This window comes from Solanum verrucosum, unplaced genomic scaffold (assembly GCF_900185275.1).
Source record: "Solanum verrucosum unplaced genomic scaffold, falcon-dt-bn FXZP01000261.1, whole genome shotgun sequence".
Taxonomy (NCBI): domain Eukaryota; kingdom Viridiplantae; phylum Streptophyta; class Magnoliopsida; order Solanales; family Solanaceae; genus Solanum; species Solanum verrucosum.
Window position 1 is genome coordinate 2,390,044 of NW_026019969.1, and position 17,173 is coordinate 2,407,216.

Sequence of the window (17,173 nt, forward strand, 5' to 3'; positions counted from 1 at the left end):
TTATAATCTCAGAACTTCCTCATAATTCATGCCTGTATTAAATATTTTTCAAATAAAAAGACAAAAAATTACTCTTGATAGGCGAAAAGTTACAAGTAAAACTGTAGGAAAGGGAGGAGTAGAGTTCAACGGTAACTTGGACATGCCTTGATGATTTGCAGTAGATACCCCTTAGACTCAAATATTGAGAAATAATCCCTTCCAACCTAGAAGAAATATCCAAGTATAGTCTTATGAATAAGCTATTCTGGTTAATGATATTCAAGTTTGATATCCTTGTTCAGTATGCTGCCTCAAATGTAATTTTATTTGTAAACAACTGATAAAGCTTTGTATCTACATGATATCCAATAATATTCTACAAAGATGGAATACAAGACATATTAAAGTGTTGAGAACTATGATCTCTCTGGCACTAGAGAAATTTTCTTCAAATGAATGTTATGTAATATTCAAAATTTCACAGAGTAGGAGCTTCCATTCCAAACTAGGCTATAGCTAGCTATGCTTATTTGTTAACTAGACTATATGGCAGCCTGCATGTCCAGTTCTATGGTTGTGAAGGCATCGGCGATGTTGGAGGCTTGAGATCAGGATACTGCATGCATATAACACATTCAAAGCAAAAGATGTTAAACTAAGTAGAACAGTGACCATTAAGTATATATAGCATATAATTTATAAATTATCAATCTCAGAATTCGAAAGAGGACCATCTTCAGTTCATTGATGAGAAAGGGTGTGCTAGCTAGCTAGCCACTATGACTGGAAGATATCGCGTGTGGCAATCATAAAAAGAGTTAAGTAGAACAAAATGATGAAAAGAGCAGTTGAACATAAAAACGGAAACTTACATTAGGATAAGGCGAGAGTGGCCTTGAACTTTCAGGTAGTGCATCAGCTTTGACTTCAGCGTTAGGGACTGCATTGACTTCTGGAGTAGGCGGGGAAGTTGCTTCTACTTTAGGCGGTGCAATATCCTCCTTAGCAACTGATTCAGTTTCCTCAACAGTGCTGGTGGCTGCAGCAGGGCTTGCCTCTACAGGTGCAGATAGAGCATTGCTACTCACCGAGTCTGGAAGAAGAGCCTTCCCTATTTGCTGAATTTTCAATATGCAAGGAACCAATTATGAAAACATCGTTTAAAGCAAACATTTTCTTCTCTGGAATGGGAAACGATAATCTTGCAAAGTTCTGTACGTATGGAGATTACCTTAATCTCATCTACCAGTTCCTTTGGAGCAACCTTAGTGGAGAGGAACTCATCAACTTGTTGCAGAGTTTTCTTTCTGTCCTGAAAAGGGAAAATATGGTAATATTAAAGGACCTCTCACATCTAAAAACTTTGATCCCTATGATCATTATCTAATTTAAGTAAAACTAGGCAGAGTTGATCGATAAAGTCACTCATTTGACCAGCAATGGAGAACTTTCAAATCTCTTTGCTACTTCAACCCAAGTATAATCCTAAACCATTATGAACTGAAATGATTTTATGCACGAAACAGTTAGTTCAATGCATAGAAAATATTATCTAGAAGTGTCAATTATCTAACTCTTGATAACGGAGGAAACTGTATCCTATTAGCAACAAGTAAATTAACAATTGCCTGCTTTGAGGGCATAAAACAGTTCTATAACTAAAATATACAAATCAAGAGTCGATCTCTCTTTGATGAGTTATTCTTCATTTTAATTTCTAGGCATAAGTACAAATCATCCTTTGAGCATAAAATGATTATCATAAAGCACTTTTCAGATGCAATATGGACATTTATTTTCAAGGCTACATATGCTAGTTGCAAGAGAAGTATTCACTGCAAATATCACGGACAAACCTCTGCAAACAGGAGTTTCTTGCTAACCAGTTGGACAAGTGCAGCTGAACCCAACAGTTGGAGAATTGTTTCTACCTGAAAGAAGAACCGACCATAAGATGTTTACTAAATTGAGCTCATCATACGAATGAGGGACAAAGAAGTTAGAGCTGACCTCTGAGAAGGCTAAAATCCCAAGACCAGCAGCTGCTGCAACACCTAAGCCTACAGTAACAGCATCAGAACCTTCCTGTATATTAAAAAAAATAAGAAGTCAAGTGAAGTGTATGATCAAGTAATTCTAGACTACTAGTTCACCATATTGCCTCATGAATTTGATAATTTGTGCAAAGTTGACTAGTTTGAGAGAGTGCATCTTTGTTAACAATTAATTTCAGGTCTGAAACCACAAAGTAAGTTAGGGACAAAGAATAGCTGAATGCATGAAGTTCATCAAGGAGGAAAACATTGATTTGGATGGGCTTCATTAGGCATTTTGTTTGAGAAATGTGGAGTGGAATGCAGAAGAGCTGCAATATAGATTTTTCTGCAAGAATTCCAAGCATTTTTCAAATTTACATGGGCATTCATAACAAAACATAACAAGAAAATATTGGGTATCCCATAATATTGTCATGTTAAGATCTGAATTCAAGTTATACTAATACCATTGCATACTCTCATTGCTAGCAAATTACTTGTTTGGAGTTTGAGAAAGACGAATGCCGATGACATTATTGAACTCAGATAGGATTGTCAGATATGCTAATTAGTAGCATGGTTTGGAAAGTGAAACATACCCCAAGAACACCATCAAGAGCATCAGACAGATTGCTCAGATCAAGACCCAATGTTTTCTTAGGAAGAATCCAAGGAAGGCTGCTGTTCTGCAGAAAGTGGAATTCGTTAAACTTCATAACCACCAACTTGTTTTTAAATAAAAGCTAGTACAACTAGATTTGTGAATCTAACCAGCCATCCCCGGGGTCCTTCAGCACCATCTTTGATTGCATAAGCAGCTTTAAATCCATTTTCTGTGACTAACTCCGCAACCAGTTCAGAGTTTCCATCAAATCTGGCTTCATTACAATTCATAAAGAAACAGGATCAGATTCAATTTGTTAGATAGCTGGCTAATACAAGAACTCAATATCATAAATTTATTAAGGAAGTTGCATGTATGACAACCACATCAATAGAAACTTTCAATTTGCCTACTAATCTTTGATTTGTTCCTCTAAAACTTGATGCAACACCTAATAGACTAAAGATTAATAGAGCTAAACCAAACCCCAAGATCCAAGTAGATAGCCGAAAGTTCAAGATATACACATTGAGGCATATGACTGACTAATTGGTCGCTGCATAAGATGGTGAGCTCACTAATTATGTTAAAGCATGTTAAACACAAGCAGTCCTCACTGAATTACTACTAACTTTGAGTTACATCTTGCTGCTAAGGTTTCACAGGGATATCAACAAGATAAGCTAAGTACCTACATATTATCAGATTACAACAACAACAACATACCCCGTGGAATCCCACAAGTGGGGGTCTTGGGAGGGTAGAGATTACGCAGATCTACCACTACCTCGTGAGGATAGAGGGGCTGTTTCGGAAAGACCCTCGGCTCAAGTTGAACAAATCCAAGTAAAAGAAGAAGAAAACAGTGAAGCAATCATAGCAACTAATAAAGAAAGCATTGTAGAGCCTACAAGAAAGGAACAATAGCAACAACAAAATAATGTGATAATCGAAACACAATAAATAACATATGATGACTAAATATTAGCAGATTAAAAGACAATTAAGCAATTCTTTTCAAATCTTACTTGTCTAGAATGAACAATGTAGTATTCTCAGGCTCCTTGAACTTCAAAGACAACTTTTTTAAGAAACCAGTCTTATCTTCACTCTTATAAACAACAGTAACTGGCTTCTTCTTCAAACCCCTAATATCAGGACTCCCCACCTCCCTCAATTCTGCAGGTTGTCTTATATCAAGCAACTGTGCACCTGCATCATCTGCCAATTTTGCATAAGCTGTCTTAGCAGACTCAACACCCCATGACTTAGGTGGCTTTCCAAGAACCTGAAACAGAACAATTGGCAAAGCCAAAGCAGCAAATCCACCAGCTATAATTATAGGATTCTCTGATGCAAAAGTGGTCACAGTTTCCACAACTGCAGTTGCATCAAACTCAGCACCTGGACTTGTTGCAGATTGCTCAAGTGTCTCCTCATATGTTAATGCTTTAGCTAAGCCTGTATTTAGAACTGATGATACAAGTACTAAACCCCCTTGAACATTTCTTGATAAATTCTCAACTGAACAAAGATTCTTGAATGGGAAAGAAATGGGGTGTGGTGGGATTTTCTTGGCCTCATTTCTTCTATCAGAAAGAACAGAGAGAGGTGTCAATCTTACTGCATTAATTGCCTCCATACTATATTTCTTTATCACAATTTACACTGAAATTTCTATGGGGTCTTAAAGGGAGTTGATTTGAGGAAATTGTAGTACAGTACTAGCTAAATTATTATTATTTTTCTATTAGAAGCTTTTGGATTTTGGCATATTTCATCATCAATAGGTGCACATTGGCTGGTGTGCTATGAAGCTTTGTGGGGGGGGGGGGTGGGGGGTGGAAGGAAAGAGGGATATCCCACCACTCATTGGATTCCACGTGTCATGGAAGGATTACATGAGGGCTGTTGATCATGTTGTGCTGAGGCAATTGCATGGCCAAGAATTAGTGAAGAAAATGATGAATTTCTGAAGTACCACTTCATTTTGCTTCACTTTAGTACACTGTACTCCAGTACTGGACATCTTAATCTCCTAAACTAGCTTACTAATTCACATTTGAAATTATGTAAAAGTTATCTAAAATCTCAAATATTGTTTGAATTTGTTTTGTTAAAAAATTATAAATTGATCTTTGAATTTCAACAATTCAACACTCTAATTTACTTCAAATAAACTCAAGTTCGAAACATAAGTTTCATATATTCAAAAGAACAAATATTATAAAGAATCTAAGAAACACAGTTAACACACTGTAACTTTCTATATAAATGAAACATATGTTAAAATTAACTAAAATGTTAGGTGTGTGCACTTGAAATTTTTTGCCAACAAAATAATTATTATTTTTTTTCAACTTTGAATGCCCAAATCTACTTTAATAAGCTCAAATTTAAAATATAAATTTCATATATCATAAAAAAAACAAACATCAATCATTTATTTATCAAAATAAAGATAAATCTACCAATCTCATTTACACTCTTTAATTTTTTTTCCACATATATTTATGCTCAGATATATATAACTAATACACTTACACACATATTAGAAATGCCTTGTGTAAAAGAAATATATGTAAGGGATATTAGGTAATTTGAAGGACCAAAATAGGATACTCCACGAATTTTTTACACAGTTGCGATACGAATGTCACAAAAATTGGATAGCTTAAATGTATTTTCGATCATAAATTTTTTATTAATATTACTTCCTTCGTTCTATATTAGTTGATAGCTTCTTTTTTTATACAACTATTAAAAAATCATAAATAATTTTACTAATTCACTTTTTAAAAATTTCCTTGAGAGTTTTACAAACAAATATAAACACTTTAAAAAAGAATTAATACAGAGTAAAAAAAATATAAGTAATTAATATTTTCTTAATTTAGTAAGATAACAATTAATATGAAATGGAGTAGTTAAGTGACATCACCCGAAGTCCACGTAGAAGATAGATGCAGATATTATCTTCTTCTCGGGGTTTTGGTATTTCTGATAAACCCTAACCATATCAACATCTCCAGCATTCATTACTCTGCTCGAACCACGAAGGTTAGTGTGTCGCCTTCTTCTTTCTTTCTTTCTCTCATACTGCGTTGTAAAACATACTAATTGCTAGCTTTGCTTTCTAAATTCTGCGTAAAACCTTCTTGTTTTCATGTTTTATAATCTGTTCCTTTGCTAATTCTATCAAGAATTGGGACTCCTCATGGAACCCAAATTTCTTCTTTCCTCGACAACTAGACCCTTTGCTCCAAATGGAGCTTTTCCCTTTTCAGTTTCCCAAAAATCATCTTTTATTCAGAAAACTAGAATTTGTCCAGTGACCCATCTGGCTATATCAGCAGAGCATTTTGGAAAGACTCAAATTTTGGGCAAAAGTTTATCTTTTGGAGTGAAGAATGAATCTTTATGCAATTTAAGGAAACCCCAGGTAGAAAAGACTCCATTTTGGGGCAAAAGTCTATCTTTTAGAGAAAAGAATGAATCTTCAGGTAATTTGAGGAAGGTGCCCAATTTTTCTATTAGAGCAGCTGGTACTGTGAAGAGAAGGAAAGAGCTTCCTTTTGATAATGTGATTCAAAGGGATAAGAAGCTGAAATTGGTTATGAAGATTAGAAAGATTCTAGTGAGTCAGCCTGATAGAATTATGTCGCTTCGTGAATTGGGTAGGTATAGAAGAGCATTGGGTCTGGAGAAGAAAAGGAGATTTATCGGTTTATTGAAGAAATTTCCTGGAGTGTTTGAGATTGCAGAAGAAGGGGCTTACTCACTTAAGTTCAAAATGACACCTGAGGCGGAGAGGCTTTACTTGGAAGAAATGAAGATTAGGAATGAAATGGAGGATTTGTTGGTTATCAAGTTGAGGAAACTATTGATGATGTCTTTGGACAAACGGATTCTGTTGGAGAAGATTGCACATCTGAAGACTGACTTAGGGCTTCCGTTGGAATTTCAGGATACAATCTGCAGGCGATATCCACAATATTTCAAGGTAGTTCCAACTGGACGAGGGCCGGCTCTGGAGTTAACTCACTGGGACCCTGAGCTTGCTGTGTCTGCTGCGCAGATTGCAGAAGAGGAGAATAGGCAAAGAGAGTTGGAAGAGAAGGATTTGATCATCGATAGACCACCAAGGTTCAATAGGGTGAAGTTGCCTAAGGGTCTTAAACTTTCAAAAGGTGAGATGAGAAAGATTAGTCAGTTTAGAGATATGCCTTACATTTCTCCTTATGAGGATTTTTCTGAAATAAGGCCTGGTACTCCGGACAAAGAAAAACACGCATGTGCTGTGGTTCATGAACTTCTGAGCCTCACAGTTGAGAAAAGGACTCTTGTTGATCACCTTACTCATTTTAGGGAAGAATTTAGATTCTCACAACAGCTAAGAGGCATGCTGATAAGGCATCCTGATATGTTCTATGTCTCTTTGAAGGGGGAGCGAGACTCAGTTTTTCTCCGTGAAGCTTATCAGGATTCACACTTGATAGAAAAGAACAGGTTATTGCTCATCAAGGAAAAGCTTCGCTCCCTCGTTTCCATTTCAAGATCCCGGAGAATCACTCCACAAACTGATTCTGATGAAACAGAAAAAACTGAGTCCAATTATGGAACTGATGCTGAGGAAGGTGAAGATTGGTCCGACATTGATAACTTAGGGAGTGATGGATTAGATGAAGATGATGAAGATTCTGATAATGACTGGAGTGCTGATGGTGATGATATACCTCCAGACTTCAGTGATGATGAAGGTACCGTTAACCTTGAAGAGGGCAAACTGACTACACAAGTTAATGGTGCAATGAAGAAGGAAAACAAGGTTCTGGACCCTGTTTTTCCAGATGGCCGGCCTCGTGAACGCTGGTGATAAATATAAGTTTGTGCTTGAGATTATTTCATGCATTAGCCTATTACACTCTCACAAGGTTTGAAGTCCCCAGGGTAAAAGGTTCTTCCATTCTTTTGACACCCTGGCTACACATTCTTTTCTCTTAACAGGCCTTGGCTTAGCATCTTTGCATCAGATTTATGGTTCGATGTTGTCGTAAGTTAAATATCTTTTACATTACACAGCTCATATAAGCTTCTGCTGGAAGTGGCATGTGAATTCTTAGTTCTGTACTAATTGAGACACAAAAGCTTCATATGTTAGATTGTTTGCCTGATTGTAAAGTGTAGCTTTACATAATACAACATGGTGTTCATGGATTATTGACTGTGATCTTTTGTGTTGTAATTCAAAACATATAAGCATTTAGCTAGTCTTTAAAAACCTTGCTTAGCTCAGCTGTCCATTTTACGAATTGATGGCCTATTTGCTTTAGGGCATTGGTAAAATGACAAAGATAATACATGGCAGGTTGTCTGGTAGGCACACATTACAAGTTCGAGTCCTTTTGTGAACCAAGTCTAGTATTTAGTGAGGAAGGATCGAGGCCCTGGTAGCAACTACCTGTTTCATCAACCATGTCTGATATTTAAGGGAGGAAGGGTGGAGGGCCTGCACATTAACTATGATAGATTTTCTGATTATACAATCGAAAAAAGTAATGATGGCATATATTCTGTTGCCATCTCTTTGAAGTAATGTTGTGTTTGTTCTTGTGAGCAAAATAGCTGTGGAATAAAATGTCTTCTTCCCTTGATCACCATCTCCAAGTCTACCCAAGGCCCAAGCAATATCTGCCACTTGTACAGTCATTAGTGGATTCTACTCCAGACAATATCAAAGATATGGATTCTAGAATTATCAATTATAATAATTATGTATAAAGTCAATGTTGCAAGGTTTTCTCTATACTCTTCTTAACAATGTTTTCTTTTTTATATTTCTAATCAAATTATGGAACTTACTGGTGATATTTGTGACTCACTGCCAATGTTTCTAGTCCATTATTCTTGAGCAAACTTCACATGATTTTATTGTTGTTTTGGCTCCTCTTCTGGTAGACTTTTGTACTGTTTTCTTGTTATTTGTTATATTCTCTTCATTGTCTCCTTCTTTATACCGAAATTTGTTGCACATGAGCCGAGGGTCTTTCGGAAACAGTCTCTCTACCTCCATGAGGTATTAGTAAGCTCTGTGTACATTTTACCCTCCCAAACCTAATTTCACTGGGTATGTTGTTGTATTCTTGAGCAACTTCACCACAGTATCCAAAACTGTTACAACCACTGTATTGTCATGAATATTTAGCATCCGTTACTATTATATTACTCTGATCAAAAAAGCAAAACCATATCTTCGATTGGATCATTCTTTATTATCACACTTAAGATGTGTCCATTTTTCAACATAAAACCTAGCAACGTAGTTGTTTGTGGGAATTAATATGGGGACCTCATACTTTGTTTTTTTGGTTCCAAACAAAGAAGATCATTAATTTAGTGATTTACTTGATCTTTAACAGTGATTATCGTACAATTATTTAACAAAGCAAGATTCATGTAGATAAGGTGATCTACGTCGAGCTATGGATAATTACTTACTTGCATCAGGTGTTTACATTTAACCAGGGGCGGCTCAACGTAATTGGGGGCCTAAAGCGAAATTTCAATTTGCGGCCTAAAATATAAATAAACTTTATATACGTATTTATTCAAAATTTATTTTTCTTATACTATTTAGATGAAAATTATTAGTATTTAATAGTATATATTATTTTTTCAGTTACTAGTTTTAGATAAGATTTTATCAACTCAACATTGAAAAACATCATTTAAGTGAGGCAATTACAGGGGCGGCTCTATGCTTTAGAAAATAAGGCCTTTGCCTTAGGCCCCCAAATTTTGGGGGCCCCAAATTATTGTCAAGAATAAATTATGTGTTCAAACTTTTATAGAAAAATTAATTATTTATGATAAAAAAGTATAATTTTTTTTAAAATAAATTATTTTATCCACTTTAACATCTTTTGTACTTTGTTAAAAATAAAAATTAATAGTGAAAAGTGTTGAACAAAGTGAATTACAAATTCTTTTTTATTTCTTTTTAAATTTTAGTTTCAAGCATTACTATAAGCATATTAAAATGAGGTATATCAAGTCATCAACTTCTTGAGTCAAATTCTATGGTTCTAACTCTTATTTTTATTTAATATTTATCAACTTATTACTTATAGCATTATGTTAACAATACATATAAATTGTCTCACTTAAAGCATGTTTTTCAATGTTGAGTTGATAAAATCATACCTAAAACTAGTAATTGAAAAAACAATATTAAGTACTAGTAATTTTCATCTAAATAGTGTAATTTTTTTTTTTGAATAAATACATATATGAAGTATATTTATATTTTAGGCCGCAAATTGAAATTTTGCTTTAGGCCCCCAATTACGTTGAGCCGTCCCTGGGCAATTATTATATGTATTGTTAACATAATGTTATAAGTGATAAGTTGATAAATATTAAATAAAGATAAGAGTTAGAACCATAGAATTTGACTCAAAAAGTTGATGACTGGGTATACCTCATTTTAATATGCTTGTAATAATGCTTGAAATTAAAATTTAAAAAGAAATAAAAAAGAATTTGTAATTCACTTTGTTCAACACTTTTTACTATTAATTCTTATTTTTAACACAATACAAAAAATGTTAAAGTGGATAAAATAATTTATTTTTAAAAAAATTACACTTTTTATCATAAATAATCAATTTTTTCTATAAAAAATTTAGCACATAATTTATTCTTGATAAAAATTTGGGACCTCCAAAATTTGGGGGCCTAAGGCAAAGGCCTTATTTTCCAAACCACAGAGCCGGCCCTACATTTAACTAAATAATTAACTTTAAGAATAATAAATCAAAGTGAAAATTCATATCACTTAATCATGATTAAGTATTAAAAAATGTATATGCGAGAGTTATATTTTACATTCATTTGATTGGTGTAAACACTACTATGTATTTTCCTATAGAAACGAACAATATTTGCATATAATGTTCAACTTTGTGTAGAAAAGAATCTTTATGATCCAATTTTCTTAAAGTCCATGCCACCTTCTGCACTATCTGTTGATTTAAAAATTAGATAAGTTACTTTCAGCTATAGGCCAATTCAGGGGACGCGGCGTAATTGCTGGTTAAAGTTAACTGGAAATCTATATTCCATAGATTCTTCATTTCCCTTTATGCACTTGAAAGGGTATGTTTAGAGTGGGTGTTTTTTGGATACGCTACAGTAAAACTTGGGAAAAATACACACACATAATCCTAACTCATTAAAGGGGAAACGCTCCCCTTTGCCAGAGCTAAAACTCAAAACTTCTAATTAAAGGTAGAGGGATTCCGTTCATCCCACCACACCCTTTATTTACACGCATCCTAAATTGATGTAACAAGGCTGGGAATTTGTTTTTCTGCATATAGGGGAAATGATACTTCTAGCAGGTATGCTCACTGGCTCTTGTAGTGTTATGGAGATGTTGAGGTTTATCCATAATTGTACAAGTATTGGAATATTGTGGTTTGAAATGAGAATTATTGAGATAAAGAAGACAGCAAGAAATATTCGTATGGCAATAGGTCAAATAGAGAAGATAATGAGATGCTTTTATTCTTTAATCACGAGGGGTTGACTTGTGTCTTCAGATGGACACAGAGATTATAATGAGTCTCTGTTATGAATCAAAAGAGTCTGGTTTTGCCACTCATATATATCAAGAGCCAAGATATCAAGGTCCCACTAAATTCCCTTTTTCTATTCTGTAACAAGAGTATTTATTTTTGCCTATAAATAGGCTGCTCTAAATCACTCAATTTGTCAATCAAAACACATTTAACTAAAGATTCTTCAGGGCCCTTATTGCTGCCTCTCCCTCAAGGGCTTCTCTCCTGCATGCTTATATGTTGGGAAAGAAGCTCTAGCAGGGAGAGCCAATAACAAGTGTCTTGTTTAACAACTTATGTTGCTCTTCACAGTTCACAGGACAGTCTTTTTTCACTCTTCCTCAAAGGCTTCTGGCTTAAAATGCCTTCTGTGCTAATGCTAGAGGTCTTTCGAGTGAGAGTGAATAAATTCTGCCATGATATATATAATTGCAGAATTATGACTCAACAAAGAAATTGTTCTTCTTCAGGGCTCACGTGAACCTAATAGCCTTATATATGTATTAAGAAATTTACTAAATATCTATTAGTTACAGTAATATTTGACTGTGAGATTCACCTCTTTTCTTTTGCCTTCTGATTCCTATGCAGTTAAGGTGGATCAACACTGTACAATTGGCGGAAAAGTGCTCTACGATCACGATCAAGAGAGAGAGGAATGAGGATCTAGTTTTAACCCTGAATTTTTTATCTTAAGGCTTAACTGAGTAAAGCAGGAGCAGAAGTAATTTTGTCTGCACTAACTGCCTTTGCAAGTGATTCGCTGACTTTAAATCCTGAATCTGCCTTTTAGAGCCGGAAGTGGCTGGTCGTATTCCTTCTTCCTTGGTGTATGTTGATCTTTTCTCTCTGGTGGTGGCTATTCAACATCTCCACAGAATTGTAATGTGTTTCATAATGAGGAGGCATTCCATAATGATTTGGTTTTGGAAGACAAATTGGCTCCAATAGAATCGAACACATATAGAAAATTCAAATAATTAAACAACTAGATTTGGAATTAAGATGTAGCTGGCTAATGATTTTCTAGAGGAATAAATAAATAAATCATGCACCTCATCTATATGTCTTTTTTCTACTTCGGAGAGGTCTGCGTACACTGGACTCCAGTGGGATTTCAATGAGTATCTTATTGTTGTTGATGCACCTCATCCGAAATAAAACTTTCATTTGATTTTGCCCAATCTTTATTTTTGCTTTTGTTATTTCCTTTTGAAGATTCTCCAGGAAACAAAAGAAAAATAAAAAGATTTAGGGTATGGAGGGTCCACTTTATATTTTTCATTTTCAATTATCTAAAAAGTACACACTAGATAACCTTATCCATTAAAGTAGATTCTTGATTTTCAATCATAAGAATTTATTTCCCTTTCTGTTTTTTTTCCTTCTAGTAGCTTTTGTTAGAGCCCTCCAAATCCTATTCCTTAAACTGTCTTTTTTCCATAATCAACTAACCTTAGATGCCATAATTTTCTTCAAGCTCAAAATTCACCATGGAGGCTGTTGCTACTCCATTGTACCACTTCATTTCTCCACTCAACCAAAAGCAACCAAGATGCTATTCAACAAATTTTGGCCTTGTAAATGCAGCAGAAACACTTTCTGAATCTTCACTCTCAACCTCTCTTGAATCACTTTCTTCATTGCAATTTGATTATGATAAAAAGTTCAACTCTCTAAATTCAGTCAGAGCTATGCATGCCAAGATGATAAAACTGTCTAATGAATGGGATTCAAAGAAAAATATGCAGTATTTTATCTCAGGTTACTTGGAATTTGGTGATTTTCAATCAGCTGCAGTGTTATTCTTTGTGGGGTTTGCAGAGAATTATTTGTATTGGAATTCTTTCCTTGAAGAATATACATATTTTGGAGGAACCCCATGTGAAATTCTTGAAGTTTTCAGTGAATTGCATAGTAAAGGAGTGAACTTTAACACTGAAATTCTAGCTTTTGTTTTGAAAATCTGTTCAAAGTTAAGAGATATGTGGTTAGGATTGGAAGTCCATGCTTGTCTGATCAAGAGGGGTTTTGATTTAGATGTCTATACAAAATGTGCACTGATGAATTTTTATGGGAGGTGCTGTGGGACTGAGAGTGCTAATAAGGTCTTTAAAGAAACATCAATGCATGACTCTTTATTGTGGAATGAAGCCATTCTGGTTAATTTGAGGAATGAAAAATGGGCAGAAGGTCTACAAATGTTTCGCGATATGCAGGCGTTACTTGTTAAGGCCAATAGTTTAACCATTTCCAAAGTTTTGCAAGCCTGTGGGAAATTGGGAGTTCTTGATGAAGGAAAACAGATTCACGGGTATGTTATCCGATATGCCTTAGATTCGAATATACTCATACGTACTGCACTGATCAACATGTATGTGAAAAATGACAATATCAAACTTGCTAGAGTAGTTTTTGATTCAACAGACAATCGTAATCTGCCTTGTTGGAACAGTATTATCTCGGGGTATACTGCACTTGGTTACCTTGATGATGCGTGGGAGCTATTTCATGAAATGAAAACTTGCAACATAAAACCGGACATAATAACCTGGAACAGCCTTTTATCTGGTCATTTTCTTCATGGATCTTATCGAGAAGTTTTGGCAATTGTGAGGAGAATGCAGAGTGCTGGTTATCAGCCAAATCGCAACTCTATAACTAGTGCTCTTCAAGCAGTGAGTGAATTAGGATATTTGAGAATTGGGAAGGAGATTCATTGCCATGTTTTAAGAAATGGACTTGACTATGACCTTCATATTGCAACTTCACTAGTAGACATGTATGTGAAGAATGATGATTTGCAATCTGCTCAAGCTGTTTTTGATTGTATGACAAACAGAAACGTTTGTGCTTGGAATTCATTAATTTCGGGTTATTCCTGCAAAGGACATTTTGAAAAAGCTGGTGATCTTTTGGATCAGATGAAGGAAGAAGGGATTAAACCAGATATAGTGACATACAATAGCATGGTTTCTGGTTATTCAACGTCTAACTGTATCAAGGAAGCTTTGGGTATGATTAGAAGGATCAAGAGTTCTGGCATGTCTCCTAACGTCATTTCATGGACCTCTTTAGTATCGGGTTGTTCACAGCAAGGATACTTCAGAGAAGCATTTGAGTTTTTAACGCAGATGCAGGATGAAGGTATCAAAGTCAACTCAGTTACTGTTGCAAGCTTACTTCAAGCATGTGCAGGTCTCTCTTTGTTACACATTGGGAAAGAGATACATTGCCTGTGTATACGAAACGATTTTATAGATGATGTGTACGTATCTACGGCTCTCATAGACATGTACAGTAAGTGTGGGAACTTAGAAAATGCCCAGAAGGTTTTCCAAAACCTTGAGGACAAAACTTTAGCTTCCTGGAATTCCATGATAACCGGATTTGCCATATACGGCTTAGGTACAGAGGCAATTTCACTCTTTGATAGGATGAGAGAAGCAAACATCCAACCAGATGCCATAACATTTATAGCTCTTCTATCTAGTTGTAAACATTCTGGTTTGCTTGATAAAGGTTGGAAATACTTTGATCATATGAAGACAGATTTTGGAGTTATCCCCACAATTGAGCATTATTCATGCATGGTTGATCTTCTGGGAAGAGTCGGTTACCTTGATGAAGCATCGGATTTTATTCAGTCAATGCCAATGGAGCCAAATGCAGCTGTTTGGGGTGCTCTTCTTACATCATGCCGGATACATGGAAATGTTGAGCTTGGAGAGATTGCAGCTGAACACCTTTTCAAGTTAGAACCATATAATGCAGCTAACTATGCCTTAATGATGAACCTCTACGCACTTTCAAACAGATGGAAGGATGTTGACCGTATCAGAGACAAGATGGAGGCTATGGGAGTGAAAATCGGACCAGTATGGAGTTGGCTAAAAGTCGATCAGAGGATTCACATCTTCTCTACAGCAGGAAAAACTCATCCAGAAGAAGGAGAGATATTCTTTGAGTTGTACAAGTTAATTTCTGAGATGAAAAAGTTGGGATATAAACCTGATACTAAATGTGTTGTTCAGAACATTTCTGAAGTAGAGAAAGAAAAGGCACTGCTTGGTCACACAGAGAAACTGGCAATTACATATGGATTGATCAGGACCACAAGTCCTGCACCTATTAGAGTGATCAACAACACAAGAATATGTTCAGACTGTCATACAGTTGCAAAATATATGTCGTTGCTGAGAAGGCGAGAGATTTTCCTAAAAAGATGGTGTCCGCTTTCACCATTTTAGGGATGGTAACTGTTCTTGCTGTGACTTCTGGTAGTATGCAGAACATCTTATTCTCCTATAACAGAAAACAAATGCTGTGTTGCACCATTTTTGTAAATGTAATTCTTTTTTGTTAATATGAACTTCATAGGTATGGACAAATGTCGTGAATACAGTGATACTTGTAATCAGTTTAAGTGTTATTATATCTCCTAGCCGGAGAGCTTGATCACTCTATTGCAAAAAGAAACGATTCAGTAGTTCTATTTAGAGTGAGTACATAATCGTTATAGTATGATGACTCCCATGTTATTTATCCATATTTTGTTCTGCCCTCGTTTACTAGCAATACTTGTAGCATCTAATTTATTAATAGATCAGTAAGTCTCTAGACTATCTAACTATACCAGTTTCATGACAACCCTTGCTTCCTAGCAAACATCAAAACTGTTTAGAGGCAAATTTGTGCAAAGCGTTCAGTCTGTTTATGAGAACTGACTTTTCGGATTTATTTTCTTCACACCATGATTGGTTCCAAGGAAGAGAGGGAAGAGGGGGAGAGGGGAGAGTTAAAGAAGAGAGGAACTCTTGCTGAATTTTTCTTTATGTTCATATTATTGTTTCTTTCCTTTTCTATATTTGCATTTTCCTGGAAAGACTTGTATAAAAAAATAGCTATCATTTTTGTATGGAACTCTTTGAAACTAGTTCATCAATTACTAATTGTTCTTCAATTTATCTCTAAAGGTCAATCGAAAAGTTGCAGCCTGTAGCTATCTGGCACAAAAGAAGAGGAACAATATCTCATAGTTGTAACTCTATTGAAAAGTGTTAACAATAGAAAGGGTAAGAAGACAGGTTACTTAACCATAGCACTACTAAGAGATCTCAAAGGAGAAGGGGGAAATTAATGTACTCATAACGCGGTCTATTTAACAGTGGAACTGTGTATTAGCCATTCATCGTTATGAACCCAGAACGATTCCCTTGATTCCTCTTCAGGAAAGAAATTAGGATGATTCACTTTCTTGGAAGCCTTGCACCCTCAATCAAAATGCAGCTGCATGTTATATTGGTTTGATTTTCTTCATTCACAGATTATTTCTTTCTTACTTACTAGCATATCTTTTTGGCATAGGGAAGTGTGATAAACATAGATGATAACAGTTACAGCCACCCTTTGGTCAATCATTTATCTTCTTCAAGTATGATATTTTCAACTTATGATATTAATCATCAACAACTCATGTTAAAATACTAATGCAGGTAGCACACCTTCGCTTATAGAGAATGTCTTATGGCAATCCCAATTACCTATTGAAAATCGACTGTTTGACCTTTTGCATTTGAGCAACCTATAAACCTTAAGCTTCATTTCTAGTCCCCATTCCATCTTATATAGGAGCCAATGATTATTGGAGCTTTGCACCAAGGCTGTGAGCATGTAGCCTTATGGTCATGAAGTGGATTGAGAACTATGAGATCTCGTGTTCTAATTCCACGAGTTATCAAAAAAATTATCCATATGCCCATTTGAATACTTGTTCTCCATGTGTGCTCCATTTAAGTCAGAACACAATAGTCACCAACTATCTTCTTGCTGATGAAGATACTGTTACCTTTTTCATACACCAGTATCAAATTATCCATAATTTACTAATGAAAAGGAAGACAGCCTATGCAAATTTGACAACTGTGTGC

The 17,173-nt window shown here is 35.3% G+C and overlaps 3 protein-coding genes across 3 annotated transcripts; 2 read left to right on the forward strand and 1 right to left on the reverse strand.

Moving 5' to 3' along the window:
* Positions 1-289: 289 nt before the first annotated feature.
* Positions 290-4,411, reverse strand: LOC125815620 (rhodanese-like domain-containing protein 4, chloroplastic). The gene is made up of 8 exons (XM_049495136.1): positions 3,651-4,411; positions 2,790-2,892; positions 2,618-2,704; positions 1,993-2,067; positions 1,839-1,913; positions 1,214-1,294; positions 855-1,100; positions 290-598 (listed from the first exon to the last, which is right to left on the reverse strand). Exons 1-8 carry the CDS (start codon positions 4,262-4,264, stop codon positions 551-553), a joined length of 1,329 nt encoding a protein of 442 aa, XP_049351093.1. The 5' UTR covers positions 4,265-4,411; the 3' UTR covers positions 290-550.
* Positions 4,412-5,597: 1,186 nt separating this feature from the next.
* Positions 5,598-7,842, forward strand: LOC125815612 (protein WHAT'S THIS FACTOR 1 homolog, chloroplastic). Its single transcript, XM_049495126.1, has one exon. It carries the CDS (start codon positions 5,840-5,842, stop codon positions 7,496-7,498), a length of 1,659 nt encoding a protein of 552 aa, XP_049351083.1. The 5' UTR covers positions 5,598-5,839; the 3' UTR covers positions 7,499-7,842.
* Positions 7,843-12,627: 4,785 nt separating this feature from the next.
* On the forward strand, positions 12,628-15,527 carry LOC125816077 (pentatricopeptide repeat-containing protein At4g01030, mitochondrial). The gene is given in 2 exon segments (XM_049495672.1): positions 12,628-15,463; positions 15,465-15,527. Coding segments are annotated over 2 exon segments (2,790 nt in total). The 5' UTR covers positions 12,628-12,736.
* Positions 15,528-17,173: the final 1,646 nt, after the last annotated feature.